A 24,907-nucleotide genomic window follows, 5' to 3' on the forward strand; every position below is an offset into this window, starting at 1 on the left:
TTTTGTAAATGACTGTTGTAGCTGGATTTTCATGGAATATCTACATTGGCGTACAGAGGCCCATTATCAGCAACCATCACTCCTGTGTTCCAATGGCAGGTTGTGTTAGCTAATCCAAGTTTATCATTTTAAAAAGGCTAATTGATCATTAGAAAACCCTTTTGTAATTATGTTAGCACAGCTGAATATTGTTGTCCTGATTAAAGCAGCAATACAACTGGCCTTCTTTAGACTAGTTGAGTATCTGGAGCATCTGCGGGTTCAATTACGGGCTAAAAATGGCCAGAAGCAAAGAACTTTCTTCTGAAACTCATCAGTCTATTCTTGTTCTGAGAAATTAAGGCTATTCCATGCGAGTAGTTGCCAAGAAACTGAAGATCTCGTACAACGCTGTGTACTACTCCCTTCACAGAACAGTGCAAATTGGCTCTAACGAATAGAAAGAGGGGTGGGAAGCCCCCAGTGCACAATTTAGCAAGAGCACAAGTACATTAGTGTCTAGTTTAAGAAACAGATGCAAGTCCTCACCTCGCAGCTTCATTAAATAGTACCCGCAAAACACCAGTCTCAAAGCCTCTTCACTATTGACGACTCCAGGCTGCTGGCCTACTAGGCAGAGTTCCTCTGTCCAGTGTGTTCTTTTACCCTTCTTAATTCATTCTTTTTATTAGCCAGTCTGAGATGTCTTTTTCTTTGCAACTCTGCCTAGATGGTCAGCATCCCGGAGTCACCTCTTCACGCGGGTACTATTTAATGAAGCTTCAAGGTTGACTTGAGGCATCTGTTTCTCAAACTAGACACTTCTCAAACTAGACACTAATGTACTTGCTCAGTTGTGCACCGGGGCCTCCCACTCCTCTTTCTATTCTGGTTCGAGACAGTTTGTGCTGTGAAGGGAGTAGTACACAGCGTTGTATGAGATGTTCAGTTTCTTAGCAATTCCTCGCATGTAACAGCCTTCATTTCTCAGAACAAGAGTAGACAGGAGTTTCAGAAGAAAGTTTCTAGCCATTTTGAGCCTGTAATCGAACCCAAACCCTGATGCTCCAGATGGTCTAGTCTAAAGGCCAGTTATTATTATTATTTATTATTCTTTAAATCAGGACAGTTTTCAGCTGTGCTAACAAATTGCAAAAGGGTTTTCTAATGATCAATTAGCCTTTTAAAATTATAAACTTGGATTAGCTAACACAACATGCCATTGGAACACAGGAGTGATGGTTGCTGATAATGGTCCTCTGTACGCCTATGTAGATATTCCATTTAAAACAAATCTGCCGTTTCCAGCTACTATAGTCATTTACAACATGAACGTCTACACTGTATTTCTGATCAATTTGATGTTATTTTAAAACGGACAAAAAGCTTTTCTTTCAAAAACAAGGATATTTGCAAGTGATCCAAAACTTTGGAACGGTAGTGTACATTTATTTATTTTGTTCTGTTATACCATTTAAAAAAAACTTCAGATGCCAGTAAGCACTTGGCTTTGACCTAGCTAATGTTGTTTGGCATGTTGGTAATCTGAGAGAAAGAGCCTGCCCTCCCTGAGCAGACAGAGAGCCGTTATGGGGTGTGGTCACAAGAGATTAGCTGTGGGCAAGTAAACAGACATAAATCCAGTTTTTCAGGATTTACAGTCTAAATTATAAACTATCCCTACATTCTAAATTAGGCAGAGCTTTGTTTATAGGAAAACTTTGATTACAAAATCAACATCAATGGGACCTTACTGTGCACTTCCTAAAGCTCATTATAGTTTAGACATGGGAGACAAACAGTAACAGCCTCCACAGATCCAGCCAGACAAAAACAGCTGCCAATCTTTCTGCTTGTCGCTGCAAGGCTGCCACCTGACAAGCCTCAGCACGCCAAACAGTCATGTTTAAAAAAGGCACATCGGTATGTGCTTCCCCACCCACAATTTGACACTTGAAGACAGGCTGCCTCTAGACAGCACACCAACTAAAACAAAGTTTTGTAACTGCACTGAACCAATTCCACCAACACATCCGCTATTTAGACTGGACAATTAGCTGATCCTATATGTAACCTTTATTTAACTAGGCAAGTCAGTTAAGAACAAATTCTTATTTACAATGACGGCCTACACCGGCCAAACCCGGACGACGCTGGGCCAATTGTGCGCTGCCCTATGGGACTCCCAATCACGGCCGGCTGTGATACAGCCTCGACTCGAGCCAGGGTGTCTGTAGTGATGCCTCTCGCACGGAGATGCTGCGCCAACTCGGGAGCCCAAAAGGCATGTACAAATAACATAGAATGGCTTGTTAGTTGTGTTCATGGTTACAGTAGGTTCAAAAGTATCAGGATTCCAGCGTGGAAGAAAAAACCTCAATGTACCTCAAGCCTCTTGACTAAAATAAACGTAATGCAACCGGATGGCTATACTTATACTTATTGTTCACATATGATCGGTGGAGTTTCAGTACCTTCTCTGATTCCTGGTTGCATTTCTCGACGCGGTCTGTAAATTTACGGACCTCTTCTGGTGACTTGGTGGGGTCGGCCTTGGCATGAGTCTCGCGAGTCAAAGCAGTCTTCTCCTCTTTACGGGCCTGGTGGTAACTCTTCTTAGACGACTCCACCTTGGACAGAGGAATTCCTCTATTTACAATCATTGCCAACCCCATATCTACATTTTATTTGGTACAAATCATTCCCTAGGCTCTAGACCTCAGCTAAATCTGGTAATTAATAGTGTGGCCATTGAACAAGTTGAGACAAACTTACTTGGCGTTACCTTAGAATGTCAACTGTCATTGTCAGAACATGTAGATTCTATGGTTGTAAAGATGGGGAGAGGTCTGTCCATAATATTAAGCTTTGCTTTGACACCACACTCCAAAAATCAAGTGCTGCAGGGTTTAATTTTGTATCATCTTGATTATTGTCCAGTCATGTGGTCAAGTGCTGCAAAGACATATTTAAGCTGCAGCTGGCCCGGAACAGAGCAGCACGTCTTGCTCTTCATTGTCATCAGATGGATAATATAAGTACTATGCATGTCAGTCTCTCTTGGCTAAGAGTTGAGAGAATTTTTATATTTAAGTAGTGACAGTCAATGTGTTGAAAATTCCAAATTGTTTGTATAGTCAACTGACACACACCAGGCCCACCCGACATGCCACCGAGGGTATTTCCACAGTCCCCAAATCCAGAACAAATTTAACAAAGCGTGCAGTATTATAGAGCCATTATTGCATGGAACTCCCATCTCATATTCCTTAAATTAACAGCAATCCTGGTTTCAGAAAACAGATAAAGCAACACCTCACAGCACAACGCCTATCCCCTATTTGACCCGGATATTTTGTGTTTATGTATTGATACACTACATGACCAAAACTGTGGACACTTGTTCAAATGTTCAATCTAAAGTCATGGGCATTAATATGGAGTTGGTCCCCGCATTGCTGCCACAGCAGCCTCCACTCTTCTGTGAAGGCTTTTCACTAGAAGTTGGAACAATGCTACGGGGACCTGATTCCTTTCAGCCACAAGAGCATTAGGTTGGGCACCGATGTTGGGCGATGAGGCCTGGCTCTTAGTTGGCGTTCCAATTCATCCAAAAGGTGTTCGATGGGGTTGAGGTCTTGGCTCTGTGCAGGCCAGTCAAGTTCATCCAAACACCGATCTTGACAAGCCATTTCTGTAAGGACCTTGCTTTGTGCACCGGGGGGGGGAATTGTCATGCTGAAACAGGAAGGGGCCTTCCCCAAACTGTTGCCAGAAAGTTGGGAAACACAGAATCGTCTAATGTTATTGTATGCTGTAGCATTAAGATTTCCCTTCACTGGAACTAAGGGGCCTAGCCTGAACCATGAAAAACAGCCCCAGTCCATTATTCCTCCTCTACCAAACTTTACAGTTGGCATTGGGGCAGGTAGTGTTCTCGTGGCTTCCGCCAAACCCAGATTTGTCCGTTGGACTGCCAGATGGTAAAGCGTGATTCATCACTCCAGAGAATCCATTGCTCCAGAGTCCAATTGTAGCGAGCTGTACATCACAGCTTTACACTACTCCAGCCGACATTGCGCATGGTGATCTTAGGCTTGTGTCAGCGACTGCTCGGCCATGAAAACCCATGTCATTAAGCTCCCGACGAACAGTTCTTGCGCCAACGTTGCTTCCAGAGGCAGTTCGGAACTCTGTTGTGAGTGTTGCAACTAAGGACAGACAATTTTTAGGCGCTTCAGCACTCGGTCGCGTTTTGTGAGCTTGTGTGCCTATTTCTAAACAGCTGAGCCGTTTCCACTTTACAATAACATCACTTACAGTTGACCAGGGCAGCTCTCGCAGGGCAGAAATTTGACGAACTGACTTGTCGGAAAGTTGGCATCCTATGACAGTGCCACATTGAAAATCAATGAGCTCTTCAGTAAGGCCTTTCTACTGCTAATGTTTGTCTGGAGATTGCATGGATGTGTTCTCCATTTTACACACCTGGGTGTGGCCGAAATTGCCAAATCTACTCATTTGAAGGGATGTCCACATACTTGTGTATGTAGGCTGTGTGCCATTTTCCAATGTATGCAGTTCTGTCCTTGAGCTATTTTATATTACACCATTTTTACATTTTCAGTCACTTAGCAGCTGCTCTTATCCAGAGCGACATACGGTAGCAAATGCATTCATTTTTCATACTGGTATCCCGTAGGAATCAAACCTACAAATCTGGCCCTGCAAGAATCATGTTTTACCAACTGAGCCACACAGGACGAGCAACATTAATGTTCTGTATTATGTCATTGTTTCATGTGTGTGGACCCCAGGAAGCGTGGCTTCTGCTTTCACAACAGCTAATGGGGATCCTAATAAAATACCAAACAATACTAACACAATGTATACTACTAATCTATTATTGTTCATTCAGGGTTGATGTCTAAACATTAAACTGGTTAAAAAAAAGCAAATGAGAAGAGCAACGCTCACGTCTTTCAGTTTCCGGACCCAGGGTTTCTGTGCCTTACGGAATCCTTCATCTGCATCTTTTGTCTCCCGGAACCCTCCGATCATCTGCTTGTGGAAGGCATCTTTCTGCCAGTTACGGATCTTCTCGCTGTCCTCCACAGCCAGGTGCTCCTTCAGCTCCATGTGGATCTCACTCAGCCTATCAGCAGCATTCATGAAGGCATGCCACGCCTTCTCCAGGGTGCCATACTGAGGCCCTTCAGGGGAATAATGGACACATTTCAGATAATGGACATCCTTCAAAGGGTTAATGGACACATTTCACTCCAATAACACTTGGCTCCAAGTCATTTAATGAGAGTGAATTCATTTTCAACCAGTAAATGATATATATATATCATCTTTGGGAAGGGGTGTCATATCCATTTTATGTACTTGTCACTGACAGCGTGAGAATGAGAAGGTTGAGCCAGTATATGAGCTTTACTACAGGCTCTTTTGTGGACGGCCATGGTGAATGAGTACCTCCACTACCAGGCCAACTCACCTTTCTCCACCACGCCCCTCCACTTCTTGGCCCAGTCACTCAGCTGCTGGGAATAGCCCTTCTCAATCTTGGCCCGCTCCGCGAAGCAGCCGACGAGCTCGTTGCATAGCTTGTGTCCATCGTCGATACGCTTCACCGTCCTCTTGTAGTGCCCCGGCTAAGTAAAGATGGACACACACTTGTGTAAGAAAGTCACTTAAATCATTATTACCACATATCAGTCTCAGTCACATTGCACACTCATTGATATCTGCAAGAACCCTAACCTTAGTGATGAATCAGCAAAACACAAATTGGCTTAACATTCATTTACTAACACAGAATACACATACACGATATGATGGCTTGATACACAATGGAAAGGGGGTAGGGAAAGAGTCAACTTACCGTATATACATTTGGAAACTACGCTGACCGTAACCAGAATACTTAGCACCCTAACCACTGCTCATTCGGATTAGAAATGCAATATATTCACGCGTAGCTGTCTCTGTTTAACTCGATGGATACGTCGAGCGGTAGTGGCTCGATGTAAGGCTCTGCTTGTCCACCAGAGGTCACAATGTCGTTTGATAGTGGAGGGATTGTTAAGACAACCATTAGTACATCTGAAGAAACTATTCTAAGAGGGATCTGACCCTTCCCCTCGTGTCTTTGGTGCAATTCCAGGACCACTTTTACATGGACAGCTGCAGACTAAATGTTTTGTCTCCTAGGTGATCTTCACCCGTGTTGAGGTTCAGAGCTTCTATCCATTTGTCAACACTCAGCTCGCGCTGTACGTTGGCTGGTCTAATGTCAATTGCGTTAACGAGTCCATTTAAGCACTCTGGCCAGAAAGGGGCATTCCATCACGCCGACAAAATGTCTGTGCTCACGTGGGCGTGGTTACTGACTAGGCACAGGTTTAGGAAAAGCAATCCGGTCATTTAGAAGGCGAAGAATCACGTGTCTTCACAAAAGTATTTTTATATTTAAAATAATATTTCATACAACATTGAGATGTAAACTTGATACTTAGGATGCGTACACTTTCAGAGTTAATTACTTTGTTACCCCATCACAAAATAAACTATATCACAGGATTATTCTTCAGATCCAACGGACCATTCTTAACATATCGATCTTATGAATATTGTTCCGAAGTTCATTCTTTGGCCGTTAATTTTCAGCGGCAAAGGTCTTCTGTAGACAAAGGGATTTCTTTCCCAATACTGCAGGGCAAGAAAGAGAAAGTTCTAAATTTACGACCCAGTGTTAAGGTATCAAGACCAGCACAGCCCCCCTTCCACGAGAGAGAGGTCTGGCTGGCTATCTTCAAACATTTGCCTAGCTGATGAGTTTTGATACACTGTAAGGATAGTCATGACACCAGGGAGAGAGACATATTACATCACATAACCAACCACTGAACTCGTCAATGCACAGAGCAGGTGACTACTGCTACTAGTTTTCCTCAGAGCAAGTGATAACTTGATGGGGCAGGCCTGATGAGGTGGAGGAGAGGAGCCAATGGAATGAGGAACCTCTTACAGCCAGGACATGGAAATGTATAATCAGCAGGGACTCATTACGAGGGTTGTCCATATAGTGTTTCTGTAGTGTTTCTCCTGAAAAGGAGTCCTCCATGAAAACGATGGAAGGCTGCCTGAGGGGGCAGTCCGACTTCCACACCAGAAATGGTCAGCTCCACAGGGTTGGCAGCCCTGGGGAGTGGAGTTGAGCTTACCTCCCAGAAGCTTTCGCAGCTCCCAACGTCTCGCAGGTCTCCATTGGAAGACATTTCGGGATCACCTTTACAGCACGGAATGATGGCGGCAATCTGTTAAACTGAAGAGAGAACATGTAAGACTGACTGTAGATGGCCTACGTAGCTGGATATAGTTATGTGCAACTCACTCAAAATTCTGGGAGTCAAATTCAAGGGAAAAATGCCAAAAGCAACAGTAGCAACTACCATGTCATCACAAGAGACCAGTAAATTGCTGCCCTACTTGGCAAGCATACATGGGGTTAATACCAAAGTAGTGGCTGGGCAGAAAAATAAAACTAAGAATATTTCTCATTTCCCACCTCCTTTCACCCTGACAACTTTCATGCATTTTCTGACTGCATGAAAGTTGTGATCCACAGCACGACATGACGTATCCACTCACCTGACATTAAGCCACATCCTTAATCTGTAGAAAAGGCCCCAAAGAGTCACCTCAGAGCTAATGAGTCTACCCTGAAGGTGTAATCCAGTAAACCCTTAGGGTGAGGGGAGAGAGTGTCCATCTCTTTCTGAGAGGATTGAGCAGAGGCAGAGACAGACTAGTTTTTAGCCAGGCTGAGTGGGGCTGGGGATCTTAAGATACCAATGCCCTGTCATCCAGGTCTACCCAGCAGCACACTTACATTGTCATATTAATTTCAAGTCAACCAAATAGCTGATATCTAATATGTTTTTTTCCAAGAGCAAAGCCCCCTGACAATATCCACATTGCTTTAGCTCTAGTACACTCATATGCTTGAAAATAAGACATTCGTCGCATGGTCAATTGACAAGATAATCTATATTCATTTTTACAAAGTCAATAAGCTAGGTGAAAATTAACCCTGTACAGAGTTCTGGGGCCAGATACACAAAACATTACTTACCAAAAAAACATAAGAAGTTTTGATAGTTTGGAAATGCAATTCCTCAAAATGTTCTTAGGAACTTTGTAAATATCTTGTGGCATTGACAGTGACGTGCTTGAAACCAATAAGCCTATGTGACAGGGATGATCGGATTTTGTTATTTCACACAGCCATCGGACTTGCTATATCAAAATCAAAAATGGATAACCAAGAAAAGATATTGAAGTGATGGTGGAGAGAATAGCAGCAAAGAAAAAGGTTGCCAAGGATGGGTGAGAGTGGCCAAGCCTGTCTCTGCTGTCTGGGGTATGGCAAGGGACAGTGACACCGTAAAAAAAGAAGTTGGCTTCTAAGAAGGGAGCTAAGAGACATTTCATGTGGAACAGCTGGAGGAGAAGGTGTCATCTATCACAGAGATGGTGGATGAACAGTAAGTTCGCTAGCAAAAGTGTAAAGACATTATAGCCAATGATGTTAAGGTTAGCCAAATTCTTCGCAAATTGACAAGACAGCGCTAGCTATTTAACACTTCTAGAATATTGTAATATTCTTAATTACTAGCTATATATTGAGCTAGTAATTTGTATTCTTGCTGTATTTTGTTACAAAAGTACCCATTCGTCTCAAGACGGGGGTTTAGCTGTCTTAAAGTTAAGTACATTTCCAAGAAGAAATCCTAAAGCATTATTTTCAAGAATCTTATTTCTTAACTTTTTCTTAGGAAAAACCTTAAGAACATTTCCAATAACTTTGAGGAATAGCAACTTGGCTAAAAGCTTTCTTCTTAAGTCTATATTTAAGGGGAAAAAATTGCAGTTAAAAAATTTCTTCTTAAGGTTTTGTGAATCCGGCCCCAGTTCCTTATACTTCTACGGTCCTGTTCCTGATTGGCACAACTAGCTAATACAAAGTCAAACGACTTCCTTTGACAATTTGAGGAAGACTATGGATTCTGGTGAACATTCATTACCAAGGCTATACAGTGTGACTTTGCAGTGTTAAAACGCCCTATTTTGTCAACTGGTCGATAGGAAGTTGGTCAAAGAAGATTTTTATGGTCGAGCAGTTGCAAATATATACAGTGGGGAGAACAAGTATTTACAAGTAATTACTTCAAAATCATACAATGTCATTTTCTGGATTTTTGCTTTAGATTCCATCTCTCACAGTTGAAGTGTACCTATGATAAAAATTACAGGACTTCTACATGCTTTTTAAGTAGGAAAACCTGCAAAATCGGCAGTGTATCAAATACTTGTTCTCCCCACTGTATATACTGTTTTCTTTTTAAATAATAAGCTACACGAGACACCCGTCTGAGTGGACTCATCCATTGCGGAGGCCGCAGGGATGGCACACAAGTATCACATTTACCGTTAACTACCATAATTTCTAACATACAATGTTTGATAAGGGGAACTTCTGTTAATGCATTCAATGTAGTATTATTACAGTCTTACCTTTGTCCTTGTAGGAGTGGGCATGTTTGAGAAACAAGTTGTTTTGGTTTGTTTCATTCCATTTACAAGTTGTCAATATATTACTGATATGTTTGGAGCGCTCCTGTCAATCTTCAGTAGGCTTATAAAATGTGTACATTTGTGGATCGGATACTGTTTCTGATCGTCTTAACCCAGACATTCTTTGACTTTTATTTTTTTTAAACCTTTATTTAAGTCAGTTAAGTCAGCAAGTCAGTTAAGAACAAATTCTTATTTTCAATGATGGCCGAGGAACAGTGGGTTAACTCCCTTTTCAGGGGCAGAACGACAGATTTGTACCTTGTCAGCTCGGGGATTTGATCTTGCAAACTTTCAGTTACTAGTCCAAAGCTCTAACCACTAGGCTACCAAGCCCTTTTAAAAAAAAGCTTGAAAACAAAATCTGTTTTTATCCATTGAGAAAGACAATAGCTCCTCAAAGTAGCCAATTTGAAAAATGTTTCCAACTTTGTCCCTTTTGATAACCAAGTGGAAACATTTCAAGCGCTGATCCGGTGGAACTGTAATAAAAAGGCCTTCTGGTTACTTTTATCCCTTGCACAAATAGCCTACAGCTGTGTGCCTGTCCGGAGCTCACTGGCAGAAACTGAGGGCCCATAATATTTTAATGCTGCAGGTTAGCTAGCAAGTTTCAGGCTGTATCCAAGTTAATAGTTGATACAATGTTAAGTTAATTTCAGACTGGCTATGCATGACCTGTGATTTATAGGATACTTTTTTTTACCTGCAATGTTGATTAGGATTTTGTAAATATTGTAGGCTTTTTAAAATATTGGCAATGACAATAGAAGTTACTTTTTGATTTGAATAAATTTACATTTAGACAGTTAATCAATCAATAAAAAGGCACAAGAGGGTGTGGTATATGGCCAATATACTACAGCTAAGGGCTGTTCTTAGGCACAATGCAACGTAGTGCCTGGATACAGCCCTTAGCCGTGGTATATTGGACATATGCCTTATTTATATTATAAACTGGTTACCAACAGAACAGAAAAACAAATGGTTCTCATACCCGTGGTATACGGTCTGATAAACCACGGCTGTCAGCCAATCCGCATTCAGAGCTCGAGTTTATAATCTTGGTTAGGCCTCACGAGTGGTGTAGTGGTCTAAGGCACTGCATCATAGTGCTTGAGGCGTCACAGATCCAGGTTCAATCACATGCTGTCACAGTCGGCTGTGACCGGGAGACCCATGAGGCGTCGCACAATTGGACCAGCATCGTCTGGGTTAGGGGAGGGTTTGGACACCTGCAAGCTGACTTTGCTCGCCAGGTGTACAGTGCCTGGTTAAAGTATTTTTCTTCTGGTTCAGCTATATTGAGCATGGTCTTGTAGTAATGTGTCTTGATTTTTAATTGCATCAAGCAAAGTAGCCTACATACATTTAATTCAAACAGGGTGTGTGTATACAGAAAAACACGTTTTAATTTCAACCAATCGATTGGTCTAAAAGAACAGATGATGCTCGGTCGACAAAGATTATAAATCTATTTTTCGTCGGAGACAGCCCTACTATCAAGTCTGAAAACCCACAAGGGAAATGGAAAAATAAGTCACTTGGCAAAAAAGGGTTGGGCAGGGCACGACACACACCTAACTGGCTATATACATTTTTTTTAAGTGTATTGACACCCCTTCAAATTAGTGGATTTGGCCATTTCAGCCACACCCTTTACTGACAGGTGTATACAAATTCAGCACAGCCATACCATCTCCATCGAGAAACAATGGCAGTGAAATGGCCTTACTGAAGAGCTCAGTGACTTCACGTAGAACCTTCTTTGGATGCCACCTTCCCAACATGTAAGTCCGGCAAATTTCTGCCCTGGTAGAGATGCCCAGTCAACAGCTGTTATTGTGAAGTGAAAACATCTTGGAGCAACAATGCCGTTGTAGGCCATACAAGCTCACAGAACCATCGAGTGCTGAAGAGCGATTGCAACACTCACTAGAGTTCCAAACTCCCTCTGGAAGCAACATCAGTACAAGAACTGTTCGTCAAGAGCTTCGTGAAATGGGTTTCCGTTGCCGAGCAGCCACACACAAGCCTAAGATCACCATGGAGCAGTGCCAAGCGTCGGCTGGAGTGGTGTCAAGCTGTGATGTCCAATGGCGGCAAGCTTGACTCTGGAGCAATGGAAACACGTTCTCCGGAGTAATGAATCACGCTTCACCATCTGGCACCATCTTGAATCTGGGTTAGGCGGATGCCAGAATGACACTATGCATTAACCTCTAAGCTAGGTTAATGCAGTATTTTGATGTTTGGATGAACAACGTGCCCAAAGTAAACTGCCTATTTCTCAGGCCCAGAAGCTAGAATATGCATATAATTGGCAGATTAGGATAAAAAACTCCAAAGTTCCCAAAAATGTCAAAATAATGTCTGAGTATAACAGAGGAAAATCCATCCAGGAAGTGCTATTTTTTTTAAACTACTCTTTTCCATTGCAAGCCTATCCTCCATATAAGGGATATCAACCCGATTCCTTTCCCTATGGCTTCCACAAGGTGTGTAGAGGCTTTAGACAGTTTCAGGCTTTTATTCTGAAAAATGAGCGAGAAAGATCACATCGCGTCAGTGGATAGCCAGATGTCATCAGATTTGTGCATGCGCGCGCGCCTGGAGCAAGACCTTTTCTTTCTCTCTTCTATTGAAAAGGTTACCGTCCGGTTGAAATATTATTGATTATTTATTGTAAAAACCTGAGGATTGATTATGAAAAACGTTTGACATGTTTCTACGAACTTTACGGATACTATTTGGAATTTGGTCTGCCCATTCGTGACCGCACGAGCCTGTGGATTTCTGAACAAAACGTGCCAACCATATGGGAGGTTTTTGGATATAAAAGAGAATCTTATCGAACAAAACAAACATTTGTGTAACTGGGAGTCTTGTGAGTGCAAAAATATGAAGATCAAAGGTAAGCGATAAATGTTAGTTTGACTTTCGTGACGAATCTACTTTGCTGCGAGCTGTTGTAATGTCTGCTGAAAGCTGTCCTCACATAATCGCATGGTTTGCTTTCACCGTAAAGCCTTCTTGAAATCTGACATGCCAGGTGGATTAACAACAAGTTAAGCTGTGTTTTGGTATATTGCACCTGTCATTTCATGAAAATTCTATATTTTTAGTAATTTAATTTGGCGCTCTGCAATTCACCGGATGTTGACTGAAATGATCCCACTAAAGGGATCTGTGCGCCAAGAGGTTTTTAAGGAAGGTGGTATTAACTGTAAGGTTTGGTGGAGGAATAATGGTCTTGGGCTGTTTTTCACAGTTCAGGCTTAGTTCCAGTGAAGGAAAATCTTACTGCTACAGGATTAATTAGATTCTAGAGAATTCTGTGCTTTCAAATTCGTGGCTGGCCCTTTCCTGTTTAAGCATGACAATGCCCCAGTGCACAAAGCGTGATAGGTGGAAGAACAAGACTGGCCTGCACAGAGCCCTGAACCTCAACACCATCGAACACATTTGGGCTGAATTGGAATGGTCGACAGAGCCAGGCCTAACAGCCCAAAATCACATGCTCTTGGCTGAATTGGTCCCCACAGCAATGATCCAACACCTAGTGGAAAGCCTTGCCAGAAGAGTGGAGGTCCAACTCCATATTAATGCCTATTATTTTGGAATGAAGTGTTCGACGAGCATGTGTACACATACTTTTGGTCATGTAGTGGACATATGCTACACCATTATTCTTAGAATTCTAACAAGTAACGGACCTACAAATATGATAGACATTAAATGGTTCAATCCACATTTTTCATGCGTATAAAGTCATATTGTACATACAAAGTAATAGCGACAGCTTAAGTTAACAGCGGTGAAAGCGCAAGGTGATGAGCTTGGTGCTGCTTTCCAATAAATAGAGGGCATATTATTTTAGTGACATGATCGTTCATGCCTGACTGAAATAAAAGCAGTCTCGCTCTTATCCATAATAATCGCATCAGTAGACTAGCCAACCGGCACTGTATCTGCAAAGCTGATGAAGGAGCCAAGATCAGAGCTAGCACATTTCCTATTTCAACTATTGCGTTGTGACAAAACTAAAAATCGGTAGAGTTGAAAATGCAATGGGAACACAGGGAACTAGATTTTTATTCGGTACATGAAAACGGATGTGAAAAAGTACATTGCTGGCAAAGCGCGCAAACACTGATTTTAAGCTGCAACAAGTCCATTCGGTGGTAACAGAAAACACACTTTATGCGGATTCTAGAATACTCGCATGAGAAATGGCACAATTGAATGGAAATCGAGCTACTGTTAAACAGAAAATGTTACAAAATATTTCCTTAAAATACCCTTGGTGAGAATTACCAGACCTCAGTCAGACAGAGTTAGTGTGACATAGCTTTTAATGTGATAAGCTGCTTGTTTACATTCACACAGGACTGATATTAACAGATCATGGATGGACTGCTTGGGATGAAGAGGCAGCGAAGAGGCTCATTTTGCAGGAGACAGTTCAGACATTCAATATCCCTCAACTTTCGGCTGGCTAGGAGGGGTGGAGCGGTGCTGTCACGCAAGCAGAATGCATGCTAGCAGGAGATGCATTTTCCACCAACATGCCAAAACAGGAACATCTATGAGAGGCTCACTTCAGCAAGGCCTGCTAATTGAAAAGTAAATATCTCTGACCCATCTCGAGAGTGGAAAAGTTGGCTGGTGTGGGGATGCAGCATGACAAAGGTGATTGAAGCCCAGGGTAAAGTAATGTAAGTCCTGAACCATGAGGGAAAACTAGCAGCTCGTAGGGCGGGTAAAGGAGGGGTCAAACACCACTAATCTCCAGTCAATGACCAGCTGACGGCATAAGTAAGACATATCAGCAGCTCTAATATCTAGGTCACATTGGATTCAACATACGGATACAGATTTAGTCTCTGGAGGGGCCAAAGGCTCAGATTCAATAGATACTAATATGTAATGGTTTTTATACAGATGCCATAAATGTATGGAATCTAGGGATATTAGTGTCCTTTAACAGAACATGAGGCTGAAAAATCGAACAGATGGCTTTGCCATACTGATATTTAAATCACAAGGATAAGAGCACAAATAAATTCAATTTAAAGGCAGAGCAACCACGAAGAGTACACACAATTCACACTACAGAAGATTAAGTCTGTAAAAATGACAGGCTGCAGAATCATACCTATGACATCTGGATCTCATTGCATGTAGCCTTTACTCAGAGATTACATGCTTAATCTGTAGCATTTGTTGAAACCTATAAAATACCAATAAAAAAAAATGTAGTATTGAAAAACAAGCCCAAAAATAGATGGAATTTCTGAAATTCCACTAGGTCCTTGCCTGACTGTGCCTTTTCTATTCAATGCATATTAAACTTTTAAAGCACCATGAATAGTTTCCTAAACGCTGTAGAAAACAAAGTACATTACAAGCATTAAGGAAGACCCCTGACACCTGAAAGCACATAACCACCATAAGTGTGAGCTGAGCAACAAACTTCCACACAGGCCCAGAGGCAACAGACCATGTGCTGCAGACCTTCATTTGGACAACATCCCTGTGTCAGAGGATGTTGACGTTCCACCGGTCACCGACTTTGTTTAGGCAGTATGCTCAGCTCATCCAGATCACTTAGCAGAACTGGAATTTGTCTGTTTAAATCTCTGGGAGATGAAATCCTCAGCGGGGGCATGGCTGACAGGGATGGCTGACAGAAGACAGCAGATCCTGTGTAGCAGTCAGAGGGATTTGGGTCAAAGACTGGTGAACCCTTCATGGAAAAAGGGCACTAGTTGTCTCAAGTCAGAGCTGGAAACACGTATTTGTGGGCCAGTAGGCCAAGGACTGAACAGCATAGAGGGAAACTGGATACCAAATGGCAGCACATTCAGAACTCATTATGGGAGCTTTCACCCCTCCGCCCCCCTCAGATGTGGCTTTAAGAACAACTCGTAGCATGTGGAACTGGTTTACTTACATTGCTTAGAGACAAACATTCCAGCTAGATTAATAAAATGACAAAACATAGAAACACTACCTGGAGATATTAAGTTATACGTCTCTCCTCAGGATGTTATCCATGCTGACAGAGTAAGAAACTGAACATTGGCTCCTGTTCCCTCCAAAATTGGTTCAGATTAAAAGGAGAAGCCAAGAGCCATAAACCACACTGGAAACTTGTAGTCATTATACGAGCAGCATGTGCAGCTATGGTGGGGGAGGGGGGGGGGGGTCAATGTATATTGTCCGGTGGCAATTTTTATGAAATGTTCAGCCATCTAATGGCTTGGGGGTAGAAGCTGTTGAGGAGCCTTTTGATCCTGGACATGCGCTCTGGTACCGCTTTGCTGTGTGGTAGCAGAGAAAACAGTCTATAACTTGGGTGACTGGAGTCTGACAAATTTATGGGCTTTCATCTGACACCTATTATATAGGTCCCAGATGGCAGGAAGCTTGGCCCCAGTGATGTACTGGGGCGTTCGCACTACCCTCTGTAGCGCCTTATGGTCAGATGCCGAGCAGTTGCCATACCAGTCAGGATGCTCTCAATGGTGCAGCTGTAGATCCTTTTGAGGATCTGAGAACCCATGCCAAATATTTCTGTCTCCTGAGGGGGAATAGGTTTTGTCGTGCCCGCTTCACGACTGTCTTGGTGTGCTTGGACCATGATAGTTTGTTGGTGATGTTGACACCAAGGAACTTGAAGCTCTTCACCCGCTCCACTACAGCCCTGTTGATGTTAATGGGGGCCTGTTTCAGCCCGCCTTTTCCTGGAGTCCACGATCAGCTCCTTTGTCTTGCTAGGACAACAACCTCTCCCCCAATGTGAGCAACACACTGACAGTTCTCTGAACTCCTCCCTATAAGCTGTTTCTTTGTGGTCAGTGATCAGGCTGTGTTGTTGTCGTGTTTGGCCACGCAGTCGTGGGTGAACAGGGAATACAGGAAGAGACTAAGTACACACCCCTGAGGGGCACCAGTGTTGAGGATAAGCGTGGTAGATATGTTGTTACCTACCCTTACTACCTGGGGGCGGCCCGTCAGGATGTCCAGGTGTTTAGTCCCAAAGTCCATAGCTTGGTGATGAGCTTTAAGGGCACAATCGTGTTGAATGCTGAGCTGTAGCCGATAAACAGCACTCTCACATTGGTGTTCCTTTTGTCCAGATGAGAAAGGATGGTGTGGAGTGCGATTGAGATTGCGTCATCTTTGGATCTGTTGGGGCGGTATGCGAATTGGAGTGAGTCTATGATGTCCGGAAGAATGCTGCTGATGTGAGCCATGCGCAGCCTTTCAAAGCACTTCACGGCTACTGCCGTGAGTGGGCACAGGGACTATGGTGGTCTGCTTAACTTCTTGCGTCGAGCAATCCAGTATCCGGGAGTGTAATCATAGCCTCAAGCTCATTAGCATAGCATTAAGCAGGCAACATTTTCACAAAAACAAGAAAAGCATTCAAATAAAATAATTTACCTTTGAAGAACTTTGGATGTTTTCAATGAGGAGACTCAGATAGCAAATGTTCAGTTTTTCCAAAAAGATTGTGTGTAGGAGAAATCACGCCATTTTGTTCATCACGTTTGGCTAAGAAAAAAAAAAACGAAAATTCAGTCATTACAACAAACTTTTTTCCAAATTAACTCTGTAATATCGACACAAACATGGCAAACGTTGTTTAGAATCAATCCTCAAGGTGTTTTTCACATATCTATTCAATGATAAATCATTCGTGGCAGTTGTGTTTCTCCTCTGAAGAAAATGGAAAAATGCACGCAGCTGGAGATTACGACTGAGGACACCAAGCGGGCACCTGGTAAATGTAGTCTCTTATGGTCAATCTTCCAATGATATGCCTTCAAATACATCACAATGCTGTAGACACCTTGGGGAAACGACAGAAAGTGTAGGTTCATTCCTGGCGCATTCACAGCCATATAAGGAGACATTGGAACACAGCGCCCTCAAAATCTGGGCCATTTCCTGTTTGAAATTTCATCTTGGTTTCACCTGTAGCATCAGTTCTGTGGCACTCACAGATAATATCTTTGCAGTTTTGGAAACGTCAGTGTTTTCTTTCCAAAGCTGTCAATTATATGCATAGTCGAGCATCTTTTCGTTACAAAATAGCTAGTTTAAAACGGGAACGTTTTGTCATCCAAAAATTAAAAGAGCGCCCCCTATATCGAATTAGTTAAAACATGTAGGTATTACAGACTCGGTCAGGGAGAGGTTGAAAATGTCATTGAAGTCACTTGCCAGTTGAGTACACGCCCTGGTAATCCATCTGGCCCCGCGGCTTTGTGAATGTTGACCTGTTTAAAAGGTTTTGTACACATTGGGTACCGAGAGCGTTATCCCACAGTCATCCAGGACAGCTGGTGGTCTCGTGCATGCTTCAGTGTTGCTTGCCTCAAAGCGAGCATAAGAGGCATTTAGCTCGTCTGGTAGGCCTGGGCAGCTCGCGTCTGGTTTTCCTTTCATAGCCCTTAATAGCTTAAACCCTGCCACAGTCGACCAGCTTCGGAGCAGTAGGATACAATCTTAATCCTGTATTGACACTTTGCTTGTTTGATGGTTCATCTGAGGGCCTAGGGGGATTTCTTATAAGCGTCCGGATTTGTCTCCCATTCCTTGAAAGTGGCAGAAAAAGCATTTAGCGTGATTCGGATGTTGCCTGTAATCCATGGCTTCTGGTTGGGATATGTACGTAGTCACTGTGGGGATGACATCATTGATGCACTTATTGATTAAGTCGATGACTGAGGTGGTGTATTCCTCAATACCATTGGATGTGTCCCGGGAACATATTCCAGTCTGTGCTAGCAAAAAAGTCCTGTAGTGTAGCATCCACGTCATCTGACCACTTCTGTATTGAGCGAGTCACCGGTATTTCCTGCTTTAGTTTTTGCTTGTAAGCAGGAATCAGGAGGATAGAATTGTGGTGAGATTTTCCAAATGGAGGGCAGGGGAGAGCTTTGTACGCATCTGTGTGGAGTAAAGATGGACTAAGAATGTTTTCCCCCCTGGTTGCAACGTGACATGTTCGTAAAAATGTGGTTAAACTGATTTAAGTTTTCCCGCATTAAAGTCCCCGGCCACGAGGAGCGCCGTTTCTGGGTGAGCATTTTCTTCTTTGCTTATGGCCTTATAGAGTTGGTTGAGAGCGGTCTTAGTGCCAGCGTCGCTTTATGGTGGTAAATAGACAGCCATGAATAATACTGATAAACTCTTGGTATATAGTATGGTCGACAGAATACCTCATGGTAAGCTATCTCAGGCAAGCAATACCTCAAAACTTCATTCATATTAGACATCGCTCCAGCTGTTGTTGACAAAAAGACACTCCCACCCCTCGTCTTACCAGAGGTAGCGTCTCTGTTCTGCCGATGCATGGAAAATCCCACCGGCTCAATATTGTCAATTTCTTCGTTCAGCCACGTCTCGGTGAACCATAAAATGTTACACTTTTTAATGGCCCATTGGTCGTATAATCTTAATATGTCACCAAGCAAGAAGAATGGAAGGCATTGGGAGTTTACTTGCTCGCCTCCGGCTTCTCAGAAGGAGCCCCGATCTGCGTCCCCTTTTCCTGCATCTTTTCTTCACGCAAAAGGCGTAGATCTGGGCCTGTTCCAGTGAAAGCCGGATATCCTTCTAGTCGGACTCGTTAAAGGAAAAAAAGTTTCTTCCATTCCGCGGTGGGTAATCTCTTTTCTGATGTCCAGAGGTTATTTTCGGTCATAAGAGACGGTAGTAGCAACATTATGTACACAATAAGTTTAAAAAATAAGTTACACAAAAAAAGAAATTGCACAATTGGTTGGGAGAATGTAAAACAGCCATGTTCTTTGGCGCCATCTTCTCAAATACTTATGTAAATAAGGTAATTCAGTTTGTCATTTTAAATACAATTTCTAAAAAACTTTCACATTGTCATTATGGGCTATTGATGAGGAAAATGTGTTATTTAATACATTTTAGAATAAGGCTGTAACGTAACAAAATGTGGAAAAGTCAAGGGTTCTGAATACTTTCCAAATGCACAACTCCTAAATATAGATCAGTCCTACACTGAAGAACACCAGGTGATAATCCCAATGTTTTACAAACCAAAGCAAATAATTGTGTTGCTACAACAATACGACATTAACACAGCAAAGGAAATACTTGTGCTGAATACTATTAAAGCCTTAAATGTATGGCATATAAGAACTCAGAATATTACTCATTGATTGCTATCGATAGTGACTTGAGTAACACTTTAGGTGAAAAACTTCACATATTCCAATTATTGGATTAAGAGGCCAGGCATTCTTGTGTGAATCATGGTAGAGGTGAAGATTAACTGAGGGAGATGACATAAACCTCATAGCAATGGGGAAAAAGCCCATGCCCAAAAGGTCAGACAGACTACCCAATAATATTCAGTCAGACAAATACAGCACAGAGGAAAAAAATAAAATATAAAAATGCATTATCCACAAATTGCATAGGAGTGGAACACGAAGAGGACTTACCCAAGATTAAATTAATTGAGATGGGATGAGGTCAAAGATGTGGTCCCTGTTGAGGAACTTGGCTTTCTGTGGCACTGGAAGAGAGGTCCCTGTTGAGGAACTTGGCTTTCTCTGTGGCACTGGAAGAGAGGGGCAGGAGTGTGAGAAATGAGGATAACAGGGAGAAATCAAGTATAGAGGAGCACAGCATGAGCAGTGGAGGAGAACCACTCACGATCAGAGCATGAATGAGGCTAGCAGTCAGATGGTTATAATAAGTCCTGGCTCCAAAAGGTGGCAGATTCTGAATTAGAGAGTGAAATGTCACACAGAAGCATTGGAAAACCAGTCATGGGTGTGCTGGAAAACTATGCAGTGTGGTGGTCTTGGAAGAGACTACAGGTTGACCGATTATGATTTTTCAACGCCGATACCGATTATTGGAGGACCCAAAAAAAGCCGATAATGATTAAAATCGGATTTTTAAAAAATGTATTTGTAATAATGACAATTACAATGACAAGAATACTTATTTTACTTATTTTAACGTAACATAATACAATCAAATCAATTTAGCCTCAAAGAAAATGAAACAATTTGGTTTAAATAATACAAAAACAAAGTGTTTGAGAAGAAAGTAAAAGTGCAGTATGTGCCATGTAAACAACTAACGTTTAAGTTCCTTGCTCAGGACATGAGAACATATGAAAGCTGGTGGTTCCTTTTAACATGAGTCTTCAATATTCCCAGGTAAGAAGTTTTAGGTTGTAGTTATTATAGGACTATTTTTCTCTATACCATTTGTATTTCATATACCTTTGACTATTGGGATGTTCTTATAGGCACTTTAGTATTGCCAGTGTAACAGTATAGCTTTCATCCCTCTCCTCGCTCGGCTCGAACCAGCAACACAACAAAAGCAACCATCGAAGCAGCATTACCCATGCAGAGCAAGAGGAACAACTACTAGAATGCTCAGAGCGAGTTACGTCACCGATTGAAACGCTATTAGCGCACACCCCGCTAACTAGCTAGCCATTTTACATCGGTTACACCCGCCTAATCTCAGGAGTTGATAGGCTTGAAGTCAAACTGCGCAATGCTTGAAGCATTGTGAAGAACTGCTGGCAAACGCACTAAAGTGCTGTTTGAATGAATGCTTACGAGCCTCCTGGTGCCTACCTCCGCTCAGTCAGACTACTCTATCAAATCATAGACTTAGTTACAACATAACACACAGAAATACGAGCCTTAGGTCATTAATATGGTCGAATCCGGAAACTATAATCTCGAAAACAAAACGTTTATTCTTTCAGTGAAATACGGAACCGTTACGTATTTTCTCACGGGTTGCCTCCATAAGTCTAAATATTCATGTTACATTGTACAACCTTCAACGTCATGTCATAATTACGTAAATTCTGGCCAATTAGTTTGCAACGAGCCAGGTGGCCCAAACTGTTGCATATACCCTGACTCTGCGTGCAAATGCAAGAGAAGTGAAACTAGTTTAATATTGCCTGCTAACATTAATTTCTTTAAACTAAATATGCAGGTTTAAAAACATATACTTTGTGTATTGATTTTAAGAAAGGCATTGATGTTTATGGTTAGGTACATACGTGCAACAATTAGGCTTTTTTTCGCAAATGCGCTTTTGTTAAATCATTCCCCGTTTGACGAAGTTGGCTAGCTTTGTTAGGAAGAAATAGTCTTCACACAGTTTGCAACAAGCCAGGCAGCCCAAACTGCTGCACAGAACACAAGAGAAGTGACAATTTCCCTAGTTAAAAGAAATTAATGTTAGCAGGCAATATTAACTAAATATGCAGGTTTAAAAATGTATACTTGTGTATTGATTTTAAGGAAGGCGTTGAGGTTTATGGTTCGGTACACCTTGGTGCAACGACAGTGTTAAATCACCAGTTTGGCTAAGTAGGCTATGATTCAATGATAAATTAACAGGCACTGCATCGATTATATGCAACGCAGGACAAGCTAGATAAACTAGCAATATCAACCATGTGTAGTTAACTAGTGATTATGTTAAGATTGATTGTTTTTATAAGATAAGTTTAATTCTAGCTCGCTCCTTGTTGCACTCGCAGAACAGGTAGTCAAGCCTGCCACGCAGTCTCCTCGTGGAGTGCAATGAGCGTCCAGAAATGCCGAATGTTATGAAAACTTGAAATCGGCACGAATTTAAAAAAAATAAAAATCGGCCTTTCCGATTAATCGTCGACCTCTAAAAAGAGACCCTCCAACTACGGAAGGTCAGGATCACATCTAAAATAACCTGCTAGGAATCAAAGAGAAGAAATCCGTTTAGCCCCAATATTTTGTTACCAACCCTGGGTTGGGGGGCTGAGACAAGGTTACTTACAGTCACAGTCAAATATATTGGCACTTTAAAATGTAGCATAATGTTCGGTTCCCTTTTCAAAACTGGATGAACAGCTAATTTTACCCTGTACGCACCTGCAACTTACCCGAGGTGAGAAATTATACAAATGAGAATCGCTTGCTTTCAACCAAATGGTCTTTGAATAATTTAGTCCAGGCCTTCATTTTGTTTTTAAAATTTACATTCTAGTTAACAATCTTAAAATGTCATTACATTTTGTCTTTTGCAGTTGGAAATCAAACCAATACACCAAACACTCAATTTCAACCAGGGGTTAGAATTTAAAAAAAATAACTGATGGCAGTAGTAAATACTGTAGCTATCTAGCCAGCAAGCAACAATAAAGGGATTGCATAACAAGCTACACACAAAAAAATCTAAATATTAACTAGCTGGCTAGCATGAGGCCAGCAAACACATTCCTCACACACAAGGAATGTATTTTTGCCAAAGTTGTAAAGAAAAGGTGCCTCTCGGTCTCAAAACAAGTTTTCTTGAGACTTGTGGGAGGAGTGCTGATGACGTCACCCACTGAATGCAATTTTTGGTAGCCGGATTCCGCCCAGACACAGGAGAAATCCGCACACAATGCATCCCTGACCACCTTCTGAAGTGGTCAACCAGATCTACACAAAAATCCGGCCAAAGCGATCTTCGTACTCTGATAGCAGAAGTCGCATTTAAGTATCAAGTGTAGACACGCCCAAAGAAACTGAAGGCAGGTGACAGCCCCCATGGCATTTTAGACATTCCTTCACTACACAAGGCTAACATTAATCATGCTTCTCTCACGAGCTGTAACATATGGCCGCTTCCCAGAACTGAGACATCCTCCCTGTCAACAAACTGCATTTCCTCCACCTAAATTAAAGCATTCCATGTATCTATACATTGATAACAAGTTACTTTGAGTTGATATACATGTTTGGGGCACGCAAACAGGGATCCAACCACAAAAATTGTTTTGCACTCAAGGATGCTAACACTAAACCAAACCCGCATGTTGAGTGTCTGACCCTTCGGTTGACCGAGGTAGCCCGTCATGGGGTAAATTAGTACATTGGTTGAACTAGCCCATCCCTTTGAATTGACAGGTCCAGAGGACACGTCACTGAAGCACATGGCTTGAGTGATCAGGCATGTCAGTCATTGATACTGACGACTGAAGTCATGGATTATTTCAATGAGAGACCTGGTTTAATTACATAAGCAGTCCAATGCTGACAAAAGGCAGGCTAATGGATCTGGATATCAGGGTTCAGTCCTGGGGGGTAAGTTTTTGTTTTGTTGCCCTAGCACTATACAGCTGATTCAAATAACCAACTCATTATCAAGCTTTGATTATTTTAAATCGGCTGTGTAGTGCTAGGGCAAAACATGCATCTAAGGGGGGGCGGATTTTGGAAAACCCTGTGGAAAGGAGAGTGGTGCAAAGTGTTCTCCACTGTCACCAACCAACACAAGAATGTTTACATAATTGATTCATTGTTGAAAAGATTAAAGAATATTTAGTGGCTGGTCGATTGCAGTTGCATACGCAATAATATAACTAAAAACGCCACCTCAAGTCTAAAGCCAAACATCCAGAATTCAAGCTCAATGGTTTGCATTTCTGCAAATCTTCCATGGAGCACCTACCCCAGTAAAAGGATACACTGTTTGGCCACAGCACAGCTCCATGTACCCTACCCTAGAGGGCCCAGTGAACCTCAAATCCCAGTGTTGGTAATGAGACACAAAGACAGGTTGTGGAACAAACAGATGTCCAATAACTACATAGAACAAAGGAATAAAAACAGTGTAGTCTGCTCTGTGCTAAAATCTCTGGAGGTGTCAATAATCAATACAGGTTGTCTTCAACAACAATGAAAAAAAGAAAAGAAACAGCAGTACTGAGGCCCTCAGGGACTGGTGTTGAATATCTCTGTACTTCAGATGATTCCCTCTTACAATCCTTGAAACTAATGGAGGAAGAAGTTTAAAGCAATGTCAACGTACAGAGTGCAGTTAGTACTGGCCTACACACAACAAGCCTAAGGAAAGGCCGACTGTTTTCGCTACTTGCAGACGGACTGAAACTCCCATTTCTAAACCACAGATCTCATAGAGCTGGCATTGAGAAAATCCTGCACTCCAGGCTCAAGATAGTATAACAGCAGGAAGGGTTATTTAAGCAACGAGAAAGCTTGGCAGCAAGTGTGAGACCACCAGAGGCTACATTATAGACACACAGAGTCTAATGCAGTATGCCTAAATGGCATTGTCTCAAGGTGATGTGTCACACATTAACATAGTGTACCATGTCCAGGCCATTGTTTCCAAAACCAGTCCTTAGAGAATGGCTGTGTGTCCCAGGAGAAGCATATAGGCTACACTGCAATAAATGAGACTAGAAAAAGATCCA

At 42.2% G+C, this 24,907-nt stretch overlaps 1 protein-coding gene across 3 annotated transcripts in view; it reads right to left on the minus strand.

Annotated features, from left to right (window-relative positions):
* Positions 1 to 24,907, minus strand: part of LOC135546842 (protein kinase C and casein kinase II substrate protein 3-like) — a 32,769-nt gene that overhangs the window by 6,694 nt on the left and 1,168 nt on the right. Inside the window, exons 2-7 of one of the 3 annotated variants that reach the window (XM_064975417.1) lie at positions 20,121 to 20,239; positions 17,077 to 17,187; positions 7,212 to 7,312; positions 5,483 to 5,639; positions 4,957 to 5,192; positions 2,454 to 2,609 (exon numbers count right to left, since the gene is read on the minus strand). In XM_064975417.1, the coding sequence (XP_064831489.1) occupies positions 2,454 to 2,609; positions 4,957 to 5,192; positions 5,483 to 5,639; positions 7,212 to 7,265 (603 nt within the window). In that variant the 5' untranslated portion in view covers positions 7,266 to 7,312; positions 17,077 to 17,187; positions 20,121 to 20,239. Of the gene's footprint in view, positions 1 to 2,453; positions 2,610 to 4,956; positions 5,193 to 5,482; positions 5,640 to 7,211; positions 7,313 to 16,620; positions 16,714 to 17,076; positions 17,188 to 20,120; positions 20,240 to 24,907 lie in introns of those variants that run through there. The other 2 variants (XM_064975424.1, XM_064975429.1) reach the window with 2 other exon arrangements.

This window comes from Oncorhynchus masou, chromosome 1, assembly GCF_036934945.1.
Source record: "Oncorhynchus masou masou isolate Uvic2021 chromosome 1, UVic_Omas_1.1, whole genome shotgun sequence".
NCBI classification, from domain to species: Eukaryota; Metazoa; Chordata; class Actinopteri; order Salmoniformes; family Salmonidae; genus Oncorhynchus; species Oncorhynchus masou.